Genomic DNA, 22,313 nt, shown 5'->3' with positions numbered 1-22,313 from the left:
GAAAAATGTATGCCAGAGTGTCCGCTCTCCAATTTGTTTACTGTCACCTCTCTTCTGTCACTATTGATTAAAAAGGTATGTAATAAATCGGGAGCAATATATCAGGTCTTTGCTTAGATGTTCCACTTTTTGAGATGAAGTTGATGAGAGCAGCGAGACTGAACCAAACCAAGAAAATGAGGTAAAAGAGGCTAAAATACTCTATATGAGGTGGAAGCACTAATACCCACTTATATTTATAAAGGTCACAGTAGTTTTTTTAATTTTATTTCATGAAACCTTCCACTCTCTCAGCTCTCAGTTTCAAGTCTTGAATGTGAGCATTGTTGGTAGCATGAATAGTTGTTTGTTTGTCTGCTAGTTGGCAGGATCCAGACCTATCAACAGATTTTCATGAAACACTGACGAGGGAATAAATGATTCCAGGCCCGGCTTGTTAACACTGCAAAACTTCCATTACCTTGTGTCCCACTGACGTTAAGACTTATCCGTTAAAATAGTTGGAGACCAAAAGGAAAATCCCTCAATCTCTGCTGATGTGATGTGTGCAAGAGTTCTGCCTCCTGTGTGTGATGTGTCAGTCCGCCCAGCAGGGGGGAGCAGCACCGTATCACATAATGCAACAGGTGGTTGACGAGGCAGAATTACTGCCTTCTCATACTCAGAGAAACAGTTTGAATACTATAAGCACACATTATGAGCAATCGATTTCAAAAATAATGTCCCGTACAAGGTCACACATGCAAATATATTCTCCTCAATAGTCACTGTGTCTACCAGCTACTATACTTTGGGCTTTCAGCTTGGGGCACCATGCACACGGGTTAGTTTAGGATCAGGGAGCAGATAAGCGACAGAAGGTGGAAGTAAAAGCTGCATAAACAGAGATAGCTAAATGATATCAATAGAACAAGAAAGCTGACAGCTCTCACACAGGAAGCAGAGATAAAGACAGGTGAGACAAAATAGAGGGGGGGGTCAGACTGACATGTTGGCTCATACAGTGAAGCAGATGGACAGGCAGATAGACTTACTGCTAGACAAAAACCATGCAGATGGACAACAAGCAGCAGTCCAGTCACACCACTTACAAAAGAATCTGAATCAACGCCACTCGGACACTAAACTAAAGTACGGACTATTCTGAGAGAAATGTACAACACAAATAGATGCAGACTGAAAAGCCAACATGCAGGAAGACAGACTAAATTCTCTTCCAGGCCTGGTTACTGTTCGCTGCTCCCCAATGAGACGCGCTGTAACTCTTTCAGGACGCGGCTGACGGGTCAGGGTCAGTGATGGGTGGCTGGACTTCTTTCAACAGAATAATTAATGTCAGTGTTGTTTGCCTGATGATGAACGGGCCGGACGCCAACGGCTATCGCCAGCTTGAAGGCATACAAACATTATTGTATTATAAATCATCAAAACAACCCAGAAATACAGGTTGTGAATTAATGTGATCAATTAGATAAAAATAATAGAATCATAAAAGAACTATTTCGACAGACGTTTAAACACTCGTCTTGTATTTTCCTCCTACAGATAGAGAACGATCCCCAGGAGTTCGCTCTGTACTGTGTTCACCAGAGCGGAGGTAGGTTTTTTTTGTCACACGCTATGAAATACTGTTCTGGGTCAACGATCACTTTGCTGATGTTGTGTGTCCGTGTGTTCTCCAGAAAAGAGGAAGCTCAGTGACGGAGACCAGCCCCTGTGGGAGCGCATACTTCAGGGACCCTCCGACGACATCATGAAGATCTTTCTGATCGACATGGATGAAGAGGAAGTCAGCAACGACGTGAGTGTCCTAGCCCCGCCTCCCGGGGGGCTAACGTACAGAGACCAGACCAAATCATTAATGTGAAGTGGCACGAACAGCCTGTTTTGAAGAGACTTATACATGTCAATACTTCTCGGCAGTCATTGAAAATGTAGGCTCGTTTTACTTGAATTGAACCTCTAGTGATGTTAACACATCTTTAAGAGTGTCAGAGAAAAAAAATGATATCTTGGATTTAGTATGGAGAAGTTGTTAAGAGCCATTGCAAGTATTAAAGCTGCTGTGTAAATCCACTTGGAAGTAACAGTTAAAGCATGTTCGTTTTTTGCTCACGTTAGGAATAAGGATTGTGCTTTTCTCCAAGTTATTTCAGCAGCAAAGGATAAGATGGAGATTCAAATCAAATAGAAGATGACCTTTATTCTCTTGCTCTCCCCTCCCCTCTCAGGTAGCCCAGTATCTGAACTTGGAGCTTCCTATCCTGGAGCAGGTTCTTCTGAAACTCAGAGAGGAGGAGAACAGAGTGATACAGAGAGTCATCAGCAAGTCAGTATATAAGCCTTTGCACCTAAATACTTCCTTTATTGATGACATTAGCTTTCGTAAGAACTGATTGTGAGAGAATGGACATCTACAGAGTCCGAAGGAAATGTTACAGTGCATTCAATTAAAGATAGTGAAGTCTGGTTTGTGGCATCACACTCACGATATGAAACAACATCAAATCACTCACTGCTCTACACTTCCCCCTTTGCATGTCATAGACTATATTCATTTGAAAGAGGTTGAAGACAAAATCCTTGTAGTAACACTTCTATGGCAGGCGATGGCGCCATTATTTTACAGTAAATTACCTTTCATCGATTTGCAGCTCACTCACGGTGTTTGTATACATGTATGTTGTGTGTGTGTGTGTGTGTGTGTGTGTGTGTGTGTCAGGTACCACCAGCAGCATAGACTCCTAAACCACATGCTGACCTGTAAGATGTCCCCTCACATTGAGACCAGTGTCTGAAGACTGCCGATCTGAATCACAGACACTGAACTCGTCATTCATCAACACCACTTTAAGGACCAAAGAGTATCTGTCCAACGTCTGACAACCTTAACTTTGTAAACAAGTTTAGAGAGGTTTGGGTGTGAAACACTGAGGTGACGATTTTGGAAAACCGTGCCTACCTGGCGCCAACCTGGATACACGGCTCTGTTTCAAGTCTTACAAACTGGGTCACTTACGTCATTTTTATTCATCACCTGATTTTTTTTCCCCTGCATTTAAAAAAAAAAAAAACTGTAAGATAAGTCCAAGATATAATGAATGATGCTGCTGTAAATAACTGTAAATCAGTGTAGTGTTAATAAATACAAGTTGTGGGACCAGCATGACCTCTTATGTGTTCTACTTTCTGTCTTTGGTGTATTGATATTTCAGAAGTTAGTTATAAAGAGCAAATTAATCGACATACGCAAATGTGTGAATTGATGAATACAGTTTGAAACGTGTGTACTCATTCCTTTAGGTTCTGTGGTGACTTGGAAGCAGGTTGACTTGTGCACCGAAATAAATAAAAAGAAAGAAAGAAATATTTGAAATGTCTTACTTCAATTTTGAATAGAAAGTCCAAATATAGTCATCAAAGACCAGACTGCAAATAGGTTTTTAATATGTTTTCGGTCATCCTTGGAGATGTGCATGATTTCATCATGAGGCCAGAACCTCTTTGTCCCTCCCTCCAGCCCCGGACATTATTCTCACTTTAAATCTGCCATTCCCTCTCAGTCCACCAGCTGTTTCCAGCGTCTTCCCAACTTTCCATACCCACCTGCTCACTTGCTCACAGGTGGCAACCTCCGTTTCTGGAGAGTGAAGCCAAAGCTGAAGTGCCTTTAACTTGCATTCTCTCTACTGACCAGCAGGGGGCGACTCCTCCGGTTGCAAAAATAAGTCTGATTGTATGGAAGTCTATGAGAAAATGACTCTACTTCTCTCTTGTTTTATTCCCTCAGTAAACATTGTAAACATTGTAAACATGAGTTTATGGTCTCAATCTCTAGTTTCAAGTCTTCTTCAATACAGCATGATGTTCATTCAGTAAATTATGGTTCATTTAGAGTCAAATAGACCATAAAGGAGGGTATGCTTTAGGGCGGGCTTACTGTGATTGACAGGTCACTACCACGGTAGTCTGGGAGTTGTTTGTGTTTTCTTGTCTAGAAGGATTCACAAGACATCTAAACTATTTCCACTTCACCAAATGGAGCAACCATACAAGCAAGAGTTGTGTGTGTGTGTGTGTGTGTGTGTGTGTGTGTGTGAAACAGGAAACTGCTTACAAGTGGAAAGCACATGTCATTCTAATAGTTAAATAATGGTTTGGTGTTGAGTGAGCAGTGGTGCCTCGGCTGTTTAGTGGCAAAGACTTTCTAAACCCTTGCCAGTCCACCAGACAGCCTCCCATTTCCCAGCACTGAGTCTAATTTTCCTCTGACATGACGAATAACCCAACGAGAATAAATGGTAACTGGTTGTTCTTTTAAAAGGATAGAGTTTCCATGCGATGTTCGCCAAGGAGCCCCAACTATGGTTCCCTTTTGAGAAATGGAGAGCGTGTGGCAGGGCAGGGCTTTACTGTGTGGTTGTTGTGGAGGGGATCCACAGATGTTGGTTGGGCGAGCCCCGTCTCCAAAGACAGTTTGGTCTCTACGCTGGTCCGTTCATTTTCACTTTTGCTGAAATACTAGATAACAGCACGACATTTCTCTTTGTCAACAAGGCTTTGACCAAGGAGATTGTTTCTCTGACGTGACATTTACTATGAAAAACAATCTCCTCTGGCTCAGTGAGACTAATTAACTTGTTGAGATGTGCATTTTGTGCAATTAATATTCTCATGTGAATTATCATTTGGAGAGAGTTTTTCAAACTTACGCAAGAGTTCAGCAAAACTGTGAAAAGCTGAAGTTTCCAGTCTGAGAAACCTTTGGAAGTAGATGAGTACGTTGTGTTCTGTTAGAATTTATCTTTGTGTGTCCACAGTGGACAGATAAGGTCTTTTGTCACTGTGTCAACACGTCACACAAAACTTCATTTATATATATTCATATATTTACATGTATGTACCTCTTGCCTACAACACCGTCAATCATGGTTGATTGTTTAAATCCCCAAAGCAAGCGATCATTTTAATCAAGTGTTTTCTTTGACAGTATACAAAACCACAAATAAAAAGACCAAATACATTTATCCCAAATTTATTTTATTAAGACCATGATGTGTTATTGTTACAAGTTGTCCATGGAAACAACCACACATTCAGTACTGAAAAGCCGCTGCAAAATATTTTGAACCGATCAAAATGCAATCAGGTCATCAAAGCTATAGAGCCAAACTACAAAAAAGTTAAGCCAATTCAAAAGTTAAACCTTATCCACAATCTTCGCACACTTGACCTTCTGCAGCTCATGTTTGTTGTTGCGGGGGTTGAGCGACACCACAAAGTGGCACTTCAGATGCTGCGGAGAGGGAAACAACAATAACCATTACATAGGAATTGAGAACTCTCCAAAACCTGACGGTAAAAGACGATACGCAATAATCTGCCTTCGTATTAGGATTAGGACATTGCTGAGTTGAACATAACTTTGTTAACACATACGATCGCACACGGGAAACAAAATGTACCTTTTTCACAAGACTGCAGCTGTTCAGGTCGTGGTTTTCTCCCTTAAGACATTTGGTTTTTCCCAGGACTGCATCAATTTTAAAGTTGATCATGTTGGTCACCTAATAAGATAAGTGGAGCAGAACTATTAGATGGTGGTGACATGGTGTGTTGCATGGAAGTTCCTTTGTGTCTGAAAAATGAATCTGACCTGTGCCTGAGCGCCGGTGATGGAGATGAGCTTGAACACCTTCTTGCTCTTGGAGTGAGTGTTGTGCATCTTCACAGCATATTGAGTCGCCTCCTGAACCTCAGCTGACTCTAGACTTCTCTCAGACCAGCCACCCAGGAGAGGCACTGTTCCTATGAGGAAATTGAACACACATATTAGGTAGATTTCACACAATTGCATGGCTATTGATGGGACAACTAATCAAGGGACCTCTCCTCTATGTTCTTGGTAATATAACAGACTACTCAAGTGGCATAGCACAATGCACTGAAATGCACACTTTCTCACTCCTAACTCGTCAAATATCGACACTCGGTCAGTGATACAGACGCACGGAGGCATCCTTTAGCATCTGTATGCACCGCACCAGGCTTTCTAGTGTAAACTCACCTGCGTCATTATTAGACGCTCAGGGCAACTGACATAATGTAAAGCATGAGGAATTATAGAGCTGGTGGGAGCGGATGTGGATGGGTCAAACAAACACAGGACTATTACCTAGGTGACCGCGTTTTGTGTCCCGTCTAAAACCAAGTATCTGTTGCCTTATTTTGTCATGTCAGTCACTAGTTCGCTAGTAATTCAGCAGACACGTGAGTCGCTAGTCACCTGGTAGTCAAGTGAGGCGCTAGTCATTCGGTAGTATCATGGGTCACTAGTCACTCGGTAGTCATGTAAGTCTCTAGTCTCTCGGTAGTCACGTGAGTCACTAGTCATTTGGTAGTCACATGATTCACTCGTCACTAGGTAGTTACGTGAGTCACTAGTCACTCTGCAGTCACGTGAATCACTAGTCACTTGGTAGTAACGTGAGTCGCTAGTCACTCTGTAGTAAATTGAGTCTCTAGTTACTCGGTAGTCGCTGGGTCACTAGTCACTCTGCAGTCACGTGAGTCACTAGTCTCTCGGTAGTCACGTGAGTCGCTAGTCACTCTGCAGTCACGTGAGTCACTAGTCACTTGGTAGTTACGTGAGTCGCTAGTCACTCTGCAGTCACATGAATCACTAGTCACTAGGTAGTCACGTGAGTTGCTAGTCACTCTGTAGTAAATGGAGTCTCTAGTTACTCGGTAGTCGCTGGGTCACTAGTCACTCCAGTCACGTGAGTCACTAGTCTCTCGGTAGTCACGTGAGTCGCTAGTCACTCTGTAGTAAATTGAGTCTCTAGTTACTCGGTAGTCGCTGGGTCACTAGTCACTCTGCAGTCACGTGAGTCACTAGTCACTTGGTAGTCACGTGAGTCACTAGTCACTCTACAGTCACATGAGTCACTAGTCACTTGGTAGTCACGTGAGTCACTAGTCACTCTGCAGGCACGTGACTAGTTAGTCACTCGGTACTATTATGAGTCGCTAGTCATTTAGTGACGTGAGTAACATGAGTCATTAGTCAGTCAAGTTAACGTCTACCATGATCTTTTCCTAAACCTAACTAAGTGGTTTTATTGCCTAAACCTAACTTCCTGTTAAGACGGGAGTTTGAAAAAAACGCTGTGCATGTAACAGCGGGAAACTGACAAGCTGTTTTGACGCGTCCAAAACTGCCGCTAGAGGGGTAGAGTGTCAGAGTTTGTGCTAAGGGCCTCTGACCAAGCGTCGGTATTTGACGAGTTGGGGACGAGAACGTGTTGCACTTATTCATACACATAAAATGCCCACCCATACAAATGTACTGATACACTGACTCCAATGGCACAATCAGTCAGTGTTCTGTTTCTGTGTGTTCCTTTTGGGGTTTTTATGCTCCTTCATCCTGAAAATGTGTGGTTTCAGTCCAGAACATCAGTCAAGGACTTGGAAACGTTAAGACAACTAAACCCTGGATTCAGCCAGTTTTACTCAAACACTGCCAAACCGTTCACACTACTTCGCCAAACCAAGCCTCAATCATCAGGCCAAGAATATAAAGCAGGTTTGTTTTCTCGAGGAAAGAGAAGGGGAATTTAGATATAGCAGTTGCAGCTTCTGTACCTTGGGTGGAGCACGTAATCAAAATGATGATGGTTTGGCTTTAGTTTTTCTCAGTGTCCAGCCACAACGATAGCAATGATGGGTCGGTCTACCACTTTGATCCGGACTTAGATATCCAACAGATTTACATGAAATTCGGCACACCCATTGATGTACTGCAGAGGATGAATCCACTGATTTCACTGATCCCTTGACTTTTACTCCATGAGGCTGACATTTCAGTGTTTTATTAAAATATGTTGGACAACATTTGGACGAAATACCATAGACGTGGCGTACTTTGGGTTGATTTTCCTGTCTTACAACATGAAACATCTCAATATACAGTACTAGATGGATTGGAAAAATGTTTTACACATATTGTTTCCCAGACAATGTATCCAACCGACTTTGGTGGTCCCCTGACATTTTGTCTGGCCCAACCAGGAGGCTGACTTTTGTTCTTTGGAGTTAGATTTCTCAACAACTACAGATAGACATTACATTTGGTTCAGATTTTCATGTCAGCCTCAGGTTGAATTGTTCTATTTTAGTGATTCTGCACTTTTTTATCTAATTCAACAGTTTAATGTAAGTTAGTGCTAATTAGCAAAGGTTAGCTGCTAACATGCCGAACTGAGATGGTGTACACGATGAACAGTATACCTGCTAAATGTAAACATTTTAGCATATCCACTGTGAGCAGGTTAGCATGCTGATGTCACCATATTGAAGTCAACATGCTCATGCAGTTAATTTGTGCCATCTTGCTATGTTTTGATGGCATTTCAGTTTTAAGCATATCTTAAGCAACCAAGCATAGGTTGAAGTTCCTGTTTTGCTGCCATCTAACATGCTGCACCCTTTCAATTACACAAGTTCATTATGCATTGTAGTACAACAATACATAGAAGTCAGGGTGTGTTCAGAGGCGCAACAGATCACACCCAACATTCCAGTTGGTTAATGGACACCATGAGGACAACACAGACGTCTTGTGGCGTCGACTGTAGATACAGTAATCTTACATAATATATATAATAGAGTATTTGTGTTTTATCCTCATGAGTATTTACAATATACACCAAGTACATATCTGAACCAACCACAATGTTTCTCTGCTCAGTAAAACCATTTCAATAACACAAGTCATGCGCTGATGTTGGACAAATTTGGTGGATTGGTACTGAGTGGCCACTACACTCCCAAACCAAACTCCATTCTGCCAAGTTAAATAGCATCTGACCAATGACGACTCTCTCAGACTGCTGTCTAAGCCAAGCCTCCTGACTCACTGTACCCAAGCAGACAGCAGTAGAGTCACTGTCTACAGACTGACAACCTGACGGAACAAGTTACTGTGTTTTGTGTCACGCAGGCACACACTGTGCCATTTCTTCTTTAAACTGTTTGAAATCATTTCAGGTTGAATCACTTTATCGCCGATCTTGACGCCTTTAATAGCCGTTCAATTATTACTACAATTGCTACTTTTATTTGATTGCTTAAATTGTTTACGTGTGTCATCTCATTGTATTAGAAATGACAAATGGGCAAAGTGAAATTGGCAGAGAGTACAAATATTCCGTTGGACTGGTTTCTACACTGCTAGTCGTGACACAGATGTTGCATACAGTGTCCTTTCACTCAAGCTATTCAACTGCGTGTACATAGCACACACGTATTTGTGTTTGTTGTATTATTATTCACTCTTCTCGAACTGCACTGACTGACGTAAAGAATCTCAATGACACTTGGTTATAGTTCCTTTTTGCAGAATTCATGCTTCACTTGGTTTCACTACGATTTTTAATAAACACTTTCTGAACCACATCTGACATTTTTCAGGTACTCACAGAAATCAGGGCGATGAATCAGGATTTTTAGTTTTTGTTTTGAGAACTGTCCCCACAACAGATTTTAAATAAGCATATCAGTAATAAAAAATATATAAAAACATAGTAAATATAAATAAGCAATAAACAAATAAGAGTGTCCACATTTTCTTTTCCTAGCATTCTATCTCTGTCGGCGATTGAGATCTTGATATTAATTAAGGTCACCAGAATGAGACTCATCTGGATCACAAGAATAGACGAATGAATATGAAGTGTAAAAATCAAAGTAATGTAATCAGGACAGTATAAGTAGTTACAGCGTATCTTTGAATATACCTATCCTTTTAATCATCAAATTTGCTTTGAGAAGAGAAAGCTGTTGCCATGAGTCTATTTATTGTTCTTCTACGCAAAGACTTGTGTATCAATTTTGGTAACAAGTGAAATCAAGCCAGAAAGTCGACATGAGCAACAAGTAGGTCAGTTCCTTCTCTATCTTATACTATTCTTTTGTCTCTCTTGCCTCTCTGTAACTCCCCGTTCCCATACTCGTACTTCTTATCCATATCAGCACGTACTTGTTGTGACGACTTCATCCACAGGCTGCTCGCCCAAACACAGCTGGATGGCTGACAGACAGATCACCACTGCCAACGGGAGGAACATCTTTTACGTTTCGACCACCACCGAGCTGGACTCTTCACAGGAGGAGGACTGACCCGAAAGAACGGATCCCCAAAAAAACAGTGCTTCAGATGAGCAGGACACTTGCCAACTCAACTCGCTGACGTCCTACAGTGTGATCCAAGGAGAAAGCAGTACAAAAACAAGGAGGAGCAAAAAGACAACTTTAAAAACACAGCAATAGAGCAAGAAAGTGCAAAAATGACAGATGTAGAAAAGGCTGCAAAGAGAGAAACATTGCAACTCTTTACCTTTCTGATATTAGAAAAAACAGGACTTCTGTGAGCAAGACGGAGCGAAATAATGGCAGCTAGGGAGAGAGGAAGAGGGGAGGGTGTCAGTGAATGGCAGAGGCTGCTCAGCATTTAAGCTCTGGTATGTTAACAAACCAGTGAAGACCACACCCCCCCTGCTGCCTGGCAATGACGTCATGCAGGGATTTAACAACCATCAGCGGCTTTGGGGCGTGTGTGTGAGTGTGCGTGTGTGTGTGTGTGTGTGTGTGTGAGACTAAGTGTAGATTGGTGTCAGATGTGTGCCATTGTGTGCGTGTCTCCATGCTCTTTGTGTGTTTGCATTCATGTGTGTTATGTGGGCCTGTGGCCTGCCAAAGCGGTGCATCTGTGTGTGAATGTGAGCATGTATACATGAACGAGGCACTTCTGTGGGAGATGTGACTCAAACTGGCAGTGAGTCACTGTGCAAACTGTAGGCCACAGCGTTATTATTTCTAAAGTACGTCAACACCGGGTCCAGCACATTTGTTATCATGTGATAAAGGGTTTAAAATATTCTGACAGCAATGAATAAATGCACGAGCGTCAGCGAGATTGAAGTTAATGAACTCGGGTGTCCTCATTCCTAAAGATGAGGCTGACTGATGGAAGAAAGGCTGATTTTCTTTTCTTTTTAAACCTGCATTCTCTCTAATGTCCATCAGGGGGCGACTCCTCTGGTTGTATAGAAGTCTATGAGAAAATGACTCTACTTCTCTCTTGATTTATTACCTCAGTAAACATTGTAAACATGAGTTTATGGTCTCAATCTCTAGTTTCAAGTCTTCTTCAATACAGCATGATGTTCATTTAGTAAATGATGGTCCATTTAGAGTCAAATAGATAATAAAGCAGGGTATGCTTTATATGTTGTAATTGACAGGTCGCTACCACGGCGTTGTCTGGGTTGGAGGTTGTCTGTGTTTTCTTTTTAGAACTTTAACCCTCAGTTCATGAAAGTTGTAACCGTTTTGGTTGCCAAAAAATGTCTTGTTTAGCATTTGGTTGTTATTAGCTTCACCATCTCAAGTCGCTTCTGGTTGAAAAAAAACAAGACGGCAACAGCCAAAAGCCAAGATAGCGAGAACCTGTAGGCTTTAAAACGTTACAAATCAACGTTGACGGCTAACAGCTATGATAATAAATTCTGAATGTATGCCGGCGTATGAGAAAGGGACACTCCATACTCCCAAAAACACTGGTCAATCGCCCACAAATGTGTATTGTTTGGGCCAATAGAGGGCAGAAGACCTCCACAACAAGCTGACAAACTGAAAACAATGCTATATTATTGCCTCATGAATTTTTTAAGGGGAAGGTGTTAGCAGACAGTTGCCTATTTACGCATTCAGCAGGCACAGAGCAACATAAGGGTTGATTTGGAGATGTGTTTAAGCTCTGTTTTGGTCTCCACCAACCACTGAGAAAAATGTATGCCAGAGTGTCCGCTCTCCAATTTGTTTACTGTCACCTCTCTTCTGTCACTATTGATTAAAAAGGTATGAAATAAATCGGGAGCAATATATCAGGTCTTTGCTTAGATGTTCCACTTTTTGAGATGAAGTTGATGAGAGCAGCGAGACTGAACCAAACCAAGAAAATGAGGTAAAAGAGGCTAAAATACTCTATATGAGGTGGAAGCACTAATACCCACTTATATTTATAAAGGTCACAGTAGTTTTTTAAATTTTATTTCATGAAACCTTCCACTCTCTCAGCTCTCAGTTTCAAGTCTTGAATGTGAGCATTGTTGGTAGCATGAATAGTTGTTTGTTTGTCTGCTAGTTGGCAGGATCCAGACCTATCAACAGATTTTCATGAAACACTGACGAGGGAATAAATGATTCCAGGCCCGGCTTGTTAACACTGCAAAACTTCCATTACCTTGTGTCCCACTGACGTTAAGACTTATCCGTTAAAATAGTTTGAGACCAAAAGGAAAATCCCTCAATCTCTGCTGATGTGATGTGTGCAAGAGTTCTGCCTCCTGTGTGTGATGTGTCAGTCCGCCCAGCAGGGGGGAGCAGCACCGTATCACATAATGCAACAGGTGGTTGACGAGGCAGAATTACTGCCTTCTCATACTCAGAGAAACAGTTTGAATACTATAAGCACACATTATGAGCAATCGATTTAAAAAATAATGTCCTGAACAAGTGGTCACACATGCAAATATATTCTCCTCAATAGTCACTGTGTCTACCAGCTACTATACTTTGGGCTTTCAGCTTGGGGCACCATGCACACTGGTTAGTTTAGGATCAGGGAGCAGATAAGCGACAGAAGGTGGAAGTAAAAGCTGCATAAACAGAGATAGCTAAATGATATCAATAGAACAAGAAAGCTGACAGCTCTCACACAGGAAGCAGAGATAAAGACAGGTGAGACAAAATAGAGAGGGGGGGGGGGGGGGGGTCAGACTGACATGTTGGCTCATACAGTGAAGCAGATGGACAGGCAGATAGACTTACTGCCAGACAAAAACCATGCAGATGGACAACAAGCAGCAGTCCAGTCACACCACTTACAAAAGAATCTGAATCAACGCCACTCGGACACTAAACTAAAGTACGGACTATTCTGAGAGAAATGTACAACACAAATAGATGCAGACTGAAAAGCCAACATGCAGGAAGACAGACTAAATTCTCTTCCAGGCCTGGTTACTGTTCGCTGCTCCCCAATGAGACGCGCTGTAACTCTTTCAGGACGCGGCTGACGGGTCAGGGTCAGTGATGGGGTGGCTGGACTTCTTTCAACAGAATAATTAATGTCAGTGTTGTTTGCCTGATGATGAACGGGCCGGACGCCAACAGGCCACAGTTTTTGTTCTTGTCCAGTCTGTCCAGGTCAAAGGTCAGAGGGACTTCACAGATAAACAGCCAGCTAAACAGAGCATACGGCGTCTACCGCTGTGTGGTATCTAACTGTTTTTTAAAGGTAATTAATGAGACGAAACATATTTTTTTTAGTCATATACGCTGTTGATTGTGCAGTTTATATACTTTGGGGAAATTATAAAACTGAACATTTGACGAACTCTCTAATGAGATCAGAGTGAAATGTGCCATTATGATTCAAGACTAAAGACTTTACCGTGCAGACTGAGTCACCAGTCGTTTTTTTAGGAACTCCCGCGCAACTGAATGCAAACCAACGCGACACCCCTGCGGCACATTTAACCTTTGCGAAGCCGAAGCTCCTCAGTTTCGGCTGACGCTGCATCAGCGAGGTGTGAGGCTGTAGTGTCGCGTCTGACTGGGTTGCACTGACAGATGTGGTATTTATTTTCCAAAGCTCTATTTGCATTCACGGTGGAGGACCAAAGGTCACCGCATTGGATAATGAGATGTCACCCTCATCCAATTTATGTACCGCTAAAGCAAAGAGCACTGGAACCATTAATGGGTTTAATGTGTTTTTTTTTGTGCTCACCACATAACGGGTGACTTACATAATACGTAAACAAATAAATAAATCAGGGTCTCATGACTTAGACCACAGTTTAGACCAATAACTGAGTAAAACCTGTTTTTGAGTGGGAGACAACACGTTTCACACAAAATGTTTTTCATGTACTTGTCCTTACCAGTAGAGGATGAATGTTTAAAAATAATTATGATTTTATTTATTTTGACACTTTCCCCCTCCCCTCTCCTTAAAATAAAACAAAACAAGATTGCATATAGTTGGATTATTTGAAAATGAACTGATCCAAATGAAACAACTTTGCATTCATGAATAAAAATAAATTATAAATGTAATAACATATTTAAAAAAGAAGTAATAATCAAGTAGGCTAATAGTTGAAGTGCTGCCACTTTTAGGTAAACCCACTGCAGTATCGCATTAAAACATCCAATGAAAAGTGACGCAAACATAAACCATCATAATCCTGCTGCAGGAGACCCGTATCTTGTTCTTTCCATGCCACATTCCTTAAAACCTCAGACCTGGGATCAGTGCTGATAGCTCAGCCGCCCATAATCCCCTGACAGTTAGGGACCCGCCCACTAAACCAGGTGATTGACAGCCGGCTCTTCCAACCAGGTGGCGGCCGACTCTGTCTGGCCTCCTTCCTTCCCTCCTCCTCCTCCTTGTCCGACTTCGTTGCTCTCGTGCCCCGCTAGTCCGTCCGGGGGAGCTGAAGAACAACTCGACGAAAGTCACAACTATGGAAGGCGACAACATAATAATAATGCCTGTTTGACTCGGGGACATTTTCCAAGGTAAGTTTGGCTGTTTATAACCGGGGAGGGAATTAGCGGCTCGGAGGCTGCGCGTGTCGGGCGTGGGGGGGGGGGGGGGGGGGGGGGGGGGGCGAAAAGTTTATCCGCCTCGCTACACGGGACAGGAGGGGAATCTCCTCAATGTTATTCACGGTGCATGTTGGTCCCTCTTCAGCTAGTGGGGCACTTGTTTTATTACATGTTATTTTAATTATTATGTTATGCTTTATAATTATGCCTACCACAATGCCCCAAAAAATAATGCCATTTATTTATTTTTATTATCCTGTATTGTACATTAAACTGGTCTGTTTACTTTTTTTGTTTGTTGATTGATTAAACAGCTGTGTTATGGGGGTCAAAATATCTTTCCCTATTTTTTTTTGTGAAAGCTGTAGTAAGAAAGTAGCAACAGACAAGCCAATTGTGAGAGAGTATTGAAGACATTTGGCTGTACTTCAAACATAGTACAGTGTTAGCATTTGAATGATTAAAGACTCATGGCTTAGTGGCAAGTGTGGTCTGTGAGCTGCGTGTGTTTATGTGCATGCAACACTGCACGTTTGTCTCTCCGTAGGGAAAGTAAGATCAGAGCATCAAAGGCACTGCTGATGCATCAACTTGTTTTGCTTCTGGCTCTCAGACACCAGCTCAGGAACAGGCAGTGTGCAGATGTAAAGCGTCGACAACGTTGAGTCATCCAAAGGCACTTGTTAATGTGATAAACAACATTCTGCATCATCCTGCTCTCTCCCTTTTGTGTATTTATTTGCACAATTATAGTTCCGGGGGCTCAGCAGCAACAGTTAATGCTCCGAGTCCGCGATTAGGAACAAATACTGTACACACAGACACACACACACACACACACACACACACACACACACACACACACACACACACACAGACACACAGACAGACAGACAGACAGACAGACGGATGGAGGCAGCGGGACGGGGTCTCACTGCAGATGTGCATTCCTGCAGCCAGTGGAGTGATCGAGCCTTTAAATAGAGCTCAACGGGAATGCAAACAGACCGAGCAGAAAGACAAAGCCTGGGGGGGGGGCGGCGTCTAGGGTGTAGGAGAGGGAGAGTAGGTGGCAGTGGAGGAGACGAGGCTGCGAGCTGGGTTCCCTCAAAAATAACCCAGCGTGTTGCTCTTTCTTCAAACGTCCCACCAATTAATTTGAAGCCAAATGTGGGTCAGAGTTCACGTGACGGAGGGAGGACGCCGCTCTCGAAGCCACCGAGAAAGTCGAGGGCGAGTGGAGATTTCAAACGCGGGATGTGTGCCCTTGCATCACCGCGTCACATTGCACATCGTGCACCAGTGGCCGACTTTGAACCTTGCCCATGATGGGACGTTGAGCGTGCGCTCATGTTTATCACAACCAGGCCGGTCTGCGATGCCTTCAAAAACATGTTGTGCCGTACGGAGCACGGAACGGAGATTCTCATTCGTCCATGCGTTGAAACTTGTTTTTTTTCCGTTTTGAGTCATCATTTGGTTAGCGGTTGGTTTTTCTTTTGTTTTTTTACTTGATGGAAAATGACACAATAAATATGAATCAGTGGATTTGTGATGCATTGAGTGTACTTATGAATGAAAGCAAGCTGAGATTGTGTTTATCCAGTAGCGTGTGTGTGGGTGTTCTAAGTATCAAGCTGCACTCATTCATGTGGAACACAAATAAGATGTAAAAGCGATTTTTTTGTTCTTTCCTTATTTATACTTCCAGCAAATACTTAAAATATTATTGTCGGGGAATTGACCCGCCCCTGGAACGCTGCCTGGCCAATCGTGGTGTAGCATCGGCCAGCTCTAGGGTTTGTTGAGGCTGGAACTTCACGAGAGGAGGTAGGCTGCAAACTTTCGCCGCTGCTGACTTCCAGCAACGGAGACTAATCAAAAACGAACTGGATCCACTTAAAAGTCAAAAATAGTATTTAATAAAAAGATAGCAGATACAACTGCAACCACGAAGGTAAACAATGCAAACTGATGCACTCAATTGCAACCTAATGTTTTACAAATGCAATCTGAAATACACCATGCATGGTAATGTTCTCGAGAACAGAGTCCACGTGCAATTTCACTCACAGGTCCGACCTGGCCGGGTTCTGAAAAACGAATATTGCCGAGAACTGAAACTTTCTCTCTCAAACATTCTTTTTATGTTCTTTGATGGGCGGAAAGCGTCCCACGCTGTCGCAAAACATAAAGGTCGTCATCCGGGGTCAGTGATTGGTTTCCGATTGATCTGACCCCACCTCTATCGATCCGTTGCTCTTCTCAGTGGCTGGTTCCTTGTGACATCACCTCTGACATCACCTCTGACCTGGGACCGCATGGTTTTTCCCAGGAGTCCTCTCTGTTATATGGCCGTCTGCTTCCTCATCAGTTGTCTCCGGTTCTCCTCCTCCTTCCTTGGCCATTTGTCCAGCACCTCTGTGTCCCCTTTGATGTCTCTGAAAAGCCTTGCCTTGAATACCCTAACTTTCCCTGATGGCTATTCTTTACAGTGTTTAAATCCTCCAGTGTTTATGCATTCATGATTTCAATACATTCAATATGTCAATATACTGTAACATATAATATCCTTCATGTAAACATATTACAAACATAATTCATTCTTCAGCAAATATTTTGTGACTCTTACATATTTTACATTTTATTATTGTGACACTTCTATTCACCACTAAGGGTGCTACAAATTCTACTACTTCTACTTCTTAATACTGTAATTCTCCACAAATCCCCCCTAATTCGCTGTTCACAGCGAATTAATCAATTCCCTGGAATTACACAATCCCTCTCTAGGTGGTCCTTTATGGTCCGAGGGTGTGTTCCCTTAACTAAACAGTAGCCATCGACAATTCAAATTCATCCTCATCTTATACACCTAATTGATTGCCCTACATGTTTGTCTCACTGAGCGCAGTATCAATAAGCCTGTGTCAAGTCCACGGATGCAAGGGATGGAACAGCATCCACGAAGGACAAGAACTATCTGGGCTGCCTAGTTGGAACATGGCATGTGCATGAGGTTGACGATGGAGGAGATTGTGAGGTTGCTGGCAGGAGGGCTGGTTGGAGATGGGTTGAAGTCAGGCTCGCTTGGTGTGGGTGGTCCTTGCTGGTGCTGCTGGACCAGGTGGAGGACATCCATCGAGGTCAGGATCCATCCTGTAAAGTGAGGGATAGAGAAGGAGATTTCTGAGAAGCTTTGTCTGCTCTTTTTACAAAAAATTCTATTTTCTAATTCCTTGCAATTCTAAATCCCAATTTGACATCAAAACAAAACATAAACAAAACAATTTCTCAGAGTAAATTTCCCAAATTTCAGTATCTCACCGGATGTTTTAGAAGTCTTTCTGGACTGAATCAGGTCCTTTAGATCCCAGTGAAGATGATCAGGCGCTGTGTTGTTTGGAATGAAAGTACAACAGGCAGGTCCAAACATTCTGCAAGGCCATTAAACTAGTTTTCTCTAGCTGTGCGTAAAGTCCTAATATGGCGTCACTAGTGAAGTTTACAAAACGCTGTTGGTTATATTATATGTAATTAATCCAATCGACATTTTTGTTGATTGAGACCCTTCAGAAGAAATCTGATTTCTGGCTTTAAATTAATTAAGCACCCCCCTTGGTACTCATAAGTCATCAATGTAAACTTGGCTATAAAATGAGCCTCTCGGGCTATCGGCATCTCTTTGGATCTTCTGTTGACCTGTGTGCGTAAGGAAATTAATTCTTCATAAGTCGTGTCGTTTACAGGTAAAATATATAATGGCAATATAAGTTGCACAAACGAGCATGTGCCTGTCCAATTACTAGGCAACATTGGATCTATGGTTCTGTTTGTTAATTCTAGCTTCCCACTCTAAGTTTGAAACTACTGCTACTGAAATTAAAAAAAGAATAATAACTGACTTCCATAACCCACTGAATCTAGGTTTCTGAATGGATGTCATTGTTTAAGCTGTGGGGGAGGCATCGTTTCTAGTGCCATCTAACCCCTCTGCTTGTATGCTTTCAGATTCAAAATATTGATTGTGCGATGATCAATCGAGTCTCTGCGATGGTTCGACTCGGTACCTTAATAGAACAGGAGCCTGCTTTCTCCCGTCAGTGGCTACCTCTGTGTTCGCCACCTGTGAAAACAAAACTTGACTCATGTTAGTTAGCGCTCTAGTTCATCTTATTGGTCAGCGCCGTCCCAATGCCTTGGTGGCAGCTTGGGCATCTGTTGATGATGGGAGGTACAGGTAGTCCTGGCGGACCTGGTCTTGAGTACTGCTGATGTTGTGGTGGGAATGGAGCCCGTCGTGGTGGTGCATTGGACTGTCTTCCTCTCCTTTTATGTGGGCAGAGTCCTGTCCAATGACCTTCTTTTCCACATATGTAGCATGTATCTTTACTTGCGGGTCTTTCACACCCCCCTTGCTGAAGTCCTCTTCCACTGTACTGTGGAGGTGGTCGGTTGTACACCACTGTAGGGGGCGGGACTGCTGGATATGGGGTCGGGGGTGCTGCTAGATGTTGAGGCCGTTGCGAGGCCTGAGCCTCGGCTACTGCCATCTGTTTCCTTGCCCGTTTCCTTTGATCTGCTACTCTATCGGCCTCCGCTATTTTAATTTTCAGCAGCCGCTGCATGAGTTTAGTCAGATCTTCCTCTCCGTTACTCCATCTTTTCCCCTCTTCTTTACTCTCTCTATGTCTTTCCTCTATCTGCAGTCGTAGATTTTTTCTGGCGCGTTCTTGTTTTCTTAATTCTTCTCCCTCTTCTTTACTATTCCTTTCATACCCTCTCTCTTCCTGCTCCACTATACTCAGCACGTCCGATAATGTCATTGCTTGTCTGTAGACACCATTGTTGTGCCTTGTGGTCTCTCTTTCTTCTTTTCTCTCTTTGCTCTGTCTATACACCTCCTTTTTCTCTCTCAGCACTTCCTGTCTTTGTCTTTCCAACACCCCTGCGGCCGAAGTTGATGTAAACATTATGCAGCCTAGGAGCGTTCCCTTACCTCTCAACTATCTCTATCCTATGGATCTCCTATTCTGTCTGTAGCCCTCACTGAGTGAAAAATCAAGTTTTTTCTCAAAATTAAAAAATTAAAATTCTGAATTAAATTAAATAAAAAATTCTGAATTAAAATAAAAAATTACAAATGTTGGAATCAAAGTCAAAATCAACTATGCAAGTTAAAACATTGAATCAAAGTTAACAAATATAGGATCAAATTGGATTAAAGCTGAAGTTAAAATATTGGATTAAAACCAAACTTACCATCTGAAGTTAAATTGTTGAATTTAAACTAATTACCAATCGAATTATCTACGGTAGTCTAAAATGCTATATTGATACTAAGCAACAATTGAAGTCACTATGCAAGTTAAAAGATTATAGAGTCACAAACAATGAATGCTGCAAGTTTATCACCGAAACACTTAATTGCAATTCATCTATCAATCCTCTAGATGGCGTACTTTCCTTCAACTATTTTCAGTTTCAAAACAATAGCTCATTCCAACCACTGGTGGCGTAGTTCTGCAGTTCTAAATCAACTTCGCCTCTGGGTAATGGAGTTTTCTGTAATTATCATGCAATTACTCATCCAAACCGCTAGATGGCGATGTTTACGGATTCTTCTTCTATGGTTTTTCAAAACATGTGTCTCGAACCAGCTCGCAGCTAGAGAACAATAGGCTAATGCTACAAGTTATGCTAACCGGCAACAACGTATCTCCAGCTTACGCACAAAGCACCGTATTTTAACTCTCACAGCATGCTTGAGCATGAGTTCACACACATATTTCTGCTAGACCGTGCTTTGACTTCTCCACATGCACCGGTTATTTTATAATCTCCTCGTTTATCTAAATATCTATAGTAAGCTCCGGAGCAGGCCTTTAGCTCCCGGCTTCAAACAATTCATTCACACCGTACGTTACCCTTTCTTACAACACAACTTTCAACAACACTACAACATTTATCACAAAATACAGCTGTTACAAAACAAAATGCACAATTCGCCCCATTCATTACCTATTACCAACCCCCAAATTAGATTCCCCTGAACTCAGTCAATACCAGCGTTTCGCGACAGCTAGCTTCCAACCAGCGGAGCTAACAAAAACGTGACCCGTTCTTTCGGCTTCTTAAGCTCGTATTCAATTTGTACCCTTCCCGTTAGAGTCGTCGTTTCACCGAAGATCACTCGACACTCAGAGCCGCTTATGCCACTCTATTAGCCCGTAGCTATATTAGCTTCTTCAAAGCTTGCGTTCTCTTGACGCTCCGTTCTTCTGGACGGACCGTACTTCTGGACGGACCTCACCGGTAGGATTTCGCAACAATATTTAGAGCCCGAAGCTCATAGAGTTAACAACACTAGTTAAATAAGTATTTCAGTTTGCAGATGCAATACATACAGTACTCTAAATTTGACTCCTCTCGTCTGGCTGTCCAAGGCGCCGGCCACGATACCTTCCCTAAGTTTTCCTATAACTACCTACACAGATTTTATTAAAAAGGTTCTGTTTACCTGTTTATATGTGGGCCCGGAAGGTATCGCCGTCAACGTCCTCGTTCAGTCCAGTCCAGGTCTGCTTGATGTCCTGCCGCAAGGTCGCCAAATTTGTTGAGGCTGGAACTTCACGAGAGGAGGTAGGCTGCAAACTTTCGCCGCTGCTGACTTCCAGCAACGGAGACTAATCAAAAACGAACTGGATCCACTTAAAAGTCAAAAATAGTATTTAATAAAAAGATAGCAGATACAACTGCAACCACGAAGGTAAACAATGCAAACTGATGCACTCAATTGCAACCTAATGTTTTACAAATGCAATCTGAAATACACCATGCATGGTAATGTTCTCGAGAACAGAGTCCACGTGCAATTTCACTCACAGGTCCGACCTGGCCGGGTTCTGAAAAACGAATATTGCCGAGAACTGAAACTTTCTCTCTCAAACATTCTTTTTATGTTCTTTGATGGGCGGAAAGCGTCCCACGCTGTCGCAAAACATAAAGGTCGTCATCCGGGGTCAGTGATTGGTTTCCGATTGATCTGACCCCACCTCTATCGATCCGTTGCTCTTCTCAGTGGCTGGTTCCTTGTGACATCACCTCTGACATCACCTCTGACCTGGGACCGCATGGTTTTTCCCAGGAGTCCTCTCTGTTATATGGCCGTCTGCTTCCTCATCAGTTGTCTCCGGTTCTCCTCCTCCTTCCTTGGCCATTTGTCCAGCACCTCTGTGTCCCCTTTGATGTCTCTGAAAAGCCTTGCCTTGAATACCCTAACTTTCCCTGATGGCTATTCTTTACAGTGTTTAAATCCTCCAGTGTTTATGCATTCATGATTTCAATACATTCAATATGTCAATATACTGTAACATATAATATCCTTCATGTAAACATATTACAAACATAATTCATTCTTCAGCAAATATTTTGTGACTCTTACATATTTTACATTTTATTATTGTGACACTTCTATTCACCACTAAGGGTGCTACAAATTCTACTACTTCTACTTCTTAATACTGTAATTCTCCACAGGTTCGACAACTATCCTGCTCTGCTCCATAGACTCTCATGCAATTATGTCAGAGTTCATTTTCAGGCTGGTTTTGTGGATTTCTAGCTTGTCA

The 22,313-nt window shown here is 42.4% G+C and overlaps 3 protein-coding genes across 3 annotated transcripts in view; 2 read left to right on the top strand and 1 right to left on the bottom strand.

Annotated features, from left to right (window-relative positions):
- Window positions 1-1,189: 1,189 nt before the first annotated feature.
- Window positions 1,190-3,031, top strand: LOC306710620 (ras association domain-containing protein 6-like; the record flags this gene model as incomplete). The annotated part of the gene is made up of 5 exons (XM_079179262.1): window positions 1,190-1,258; window positions 1,546-1,597; window positions 1,683-1,801; window positions 2,232-2,329; window positions 2,723-3,031. The coding sequence occupies 5 exons, from the start codon at window positions 1,190-1,192 to the stop codon at window positions 2,796-2,798; spliced, it is 414 nt and encodes a 137-aa protein (XP_079035388.1). The 3' UTR covers window positions 2,799-3,031.
- Window positions 3,032-5,019: 1,988 nt separating this feature from the next.
- Window positions 5,020-10,499, bottom strand: LOC306710191 (cystatin-like). Its single transcript, XM_079178597.1, has 5 exons — window positions 10,400-10,499; window positions 10,043-10,256; window positions 5,657-5,808; window positions 5,466-5,567; window positions 5,020-5,296 (listed from the first exon to the last, which is right to left on the bottom strand). Exons 2-5 carry the CDS (start codon window positions 10,128-10,130, stop codon window positions 5,201-5,203), a joined length of 438 nt encoding a protein of 145 aa, XP_079034723.1. The 5' UTR covers window positions 10,131-10,256; window positions 10,400-10,499; the 3' UTR covers window positions 5,020-5,200.
- A 4,031-nt stretch (window positions 10,500-14,530) lies between these two features.
- The window catches only part of il11ra (interleukin 11 receptor subunit alpha), a 50,573-nt gene continuing 42,790 nt past the window's right edge, over window positions 14,531-22,313 (top strand). The window contains exon 1 of the mRNA XM_079179658.1: window positions 14,531-14,652. The gene's annotated coding sequence lies outside the window, so the exon portion shown is untranslated. The remainder of the gene's footprint in view (window positions 14,653-22,313) is intronic.

This window comes from Pholis gunnellus (assembly GCF_910591455.1).
Source record: "Pholis gunnellus genome assembly, chromosome: 18".
NCBI lineage: Eukaryota > Metazoa > Chordata > Actinopteri > Perciformes > Pholidae > Pholis > Pholis gunnellus.
The sequence above is the reverse complement of the archived record's forward strand: the minus strand, read 5'-3'. Positions and strand labels throughout refer to the sequence as shown.

Excerpts from the sequence above, each read along its gene's own strand:
- LOC306710191 (XM_079178597.1), bottom strand. The coding sequence starts at position 10,130 with ATGTTCCTCCCGTTGGCAGTGGTGATCTGTCTGTCAGCCATCCAGCTG. Across the intron at positions 5,809-10,042 it reads GGATGAAGTCGTCACAACAA|GAACAGTGCCTCTCCTGGGT; the intron begins GTACGTGCTGAT and ends ATTTCCTCATAG. Across the intron at positions 5,568-5,656 it reads TCACCGGCGCTCAGGCACAG|GTGACCAACATGATCAACTT; the intron begins GTCAGATTCATT and ends TTATCTTATTAG.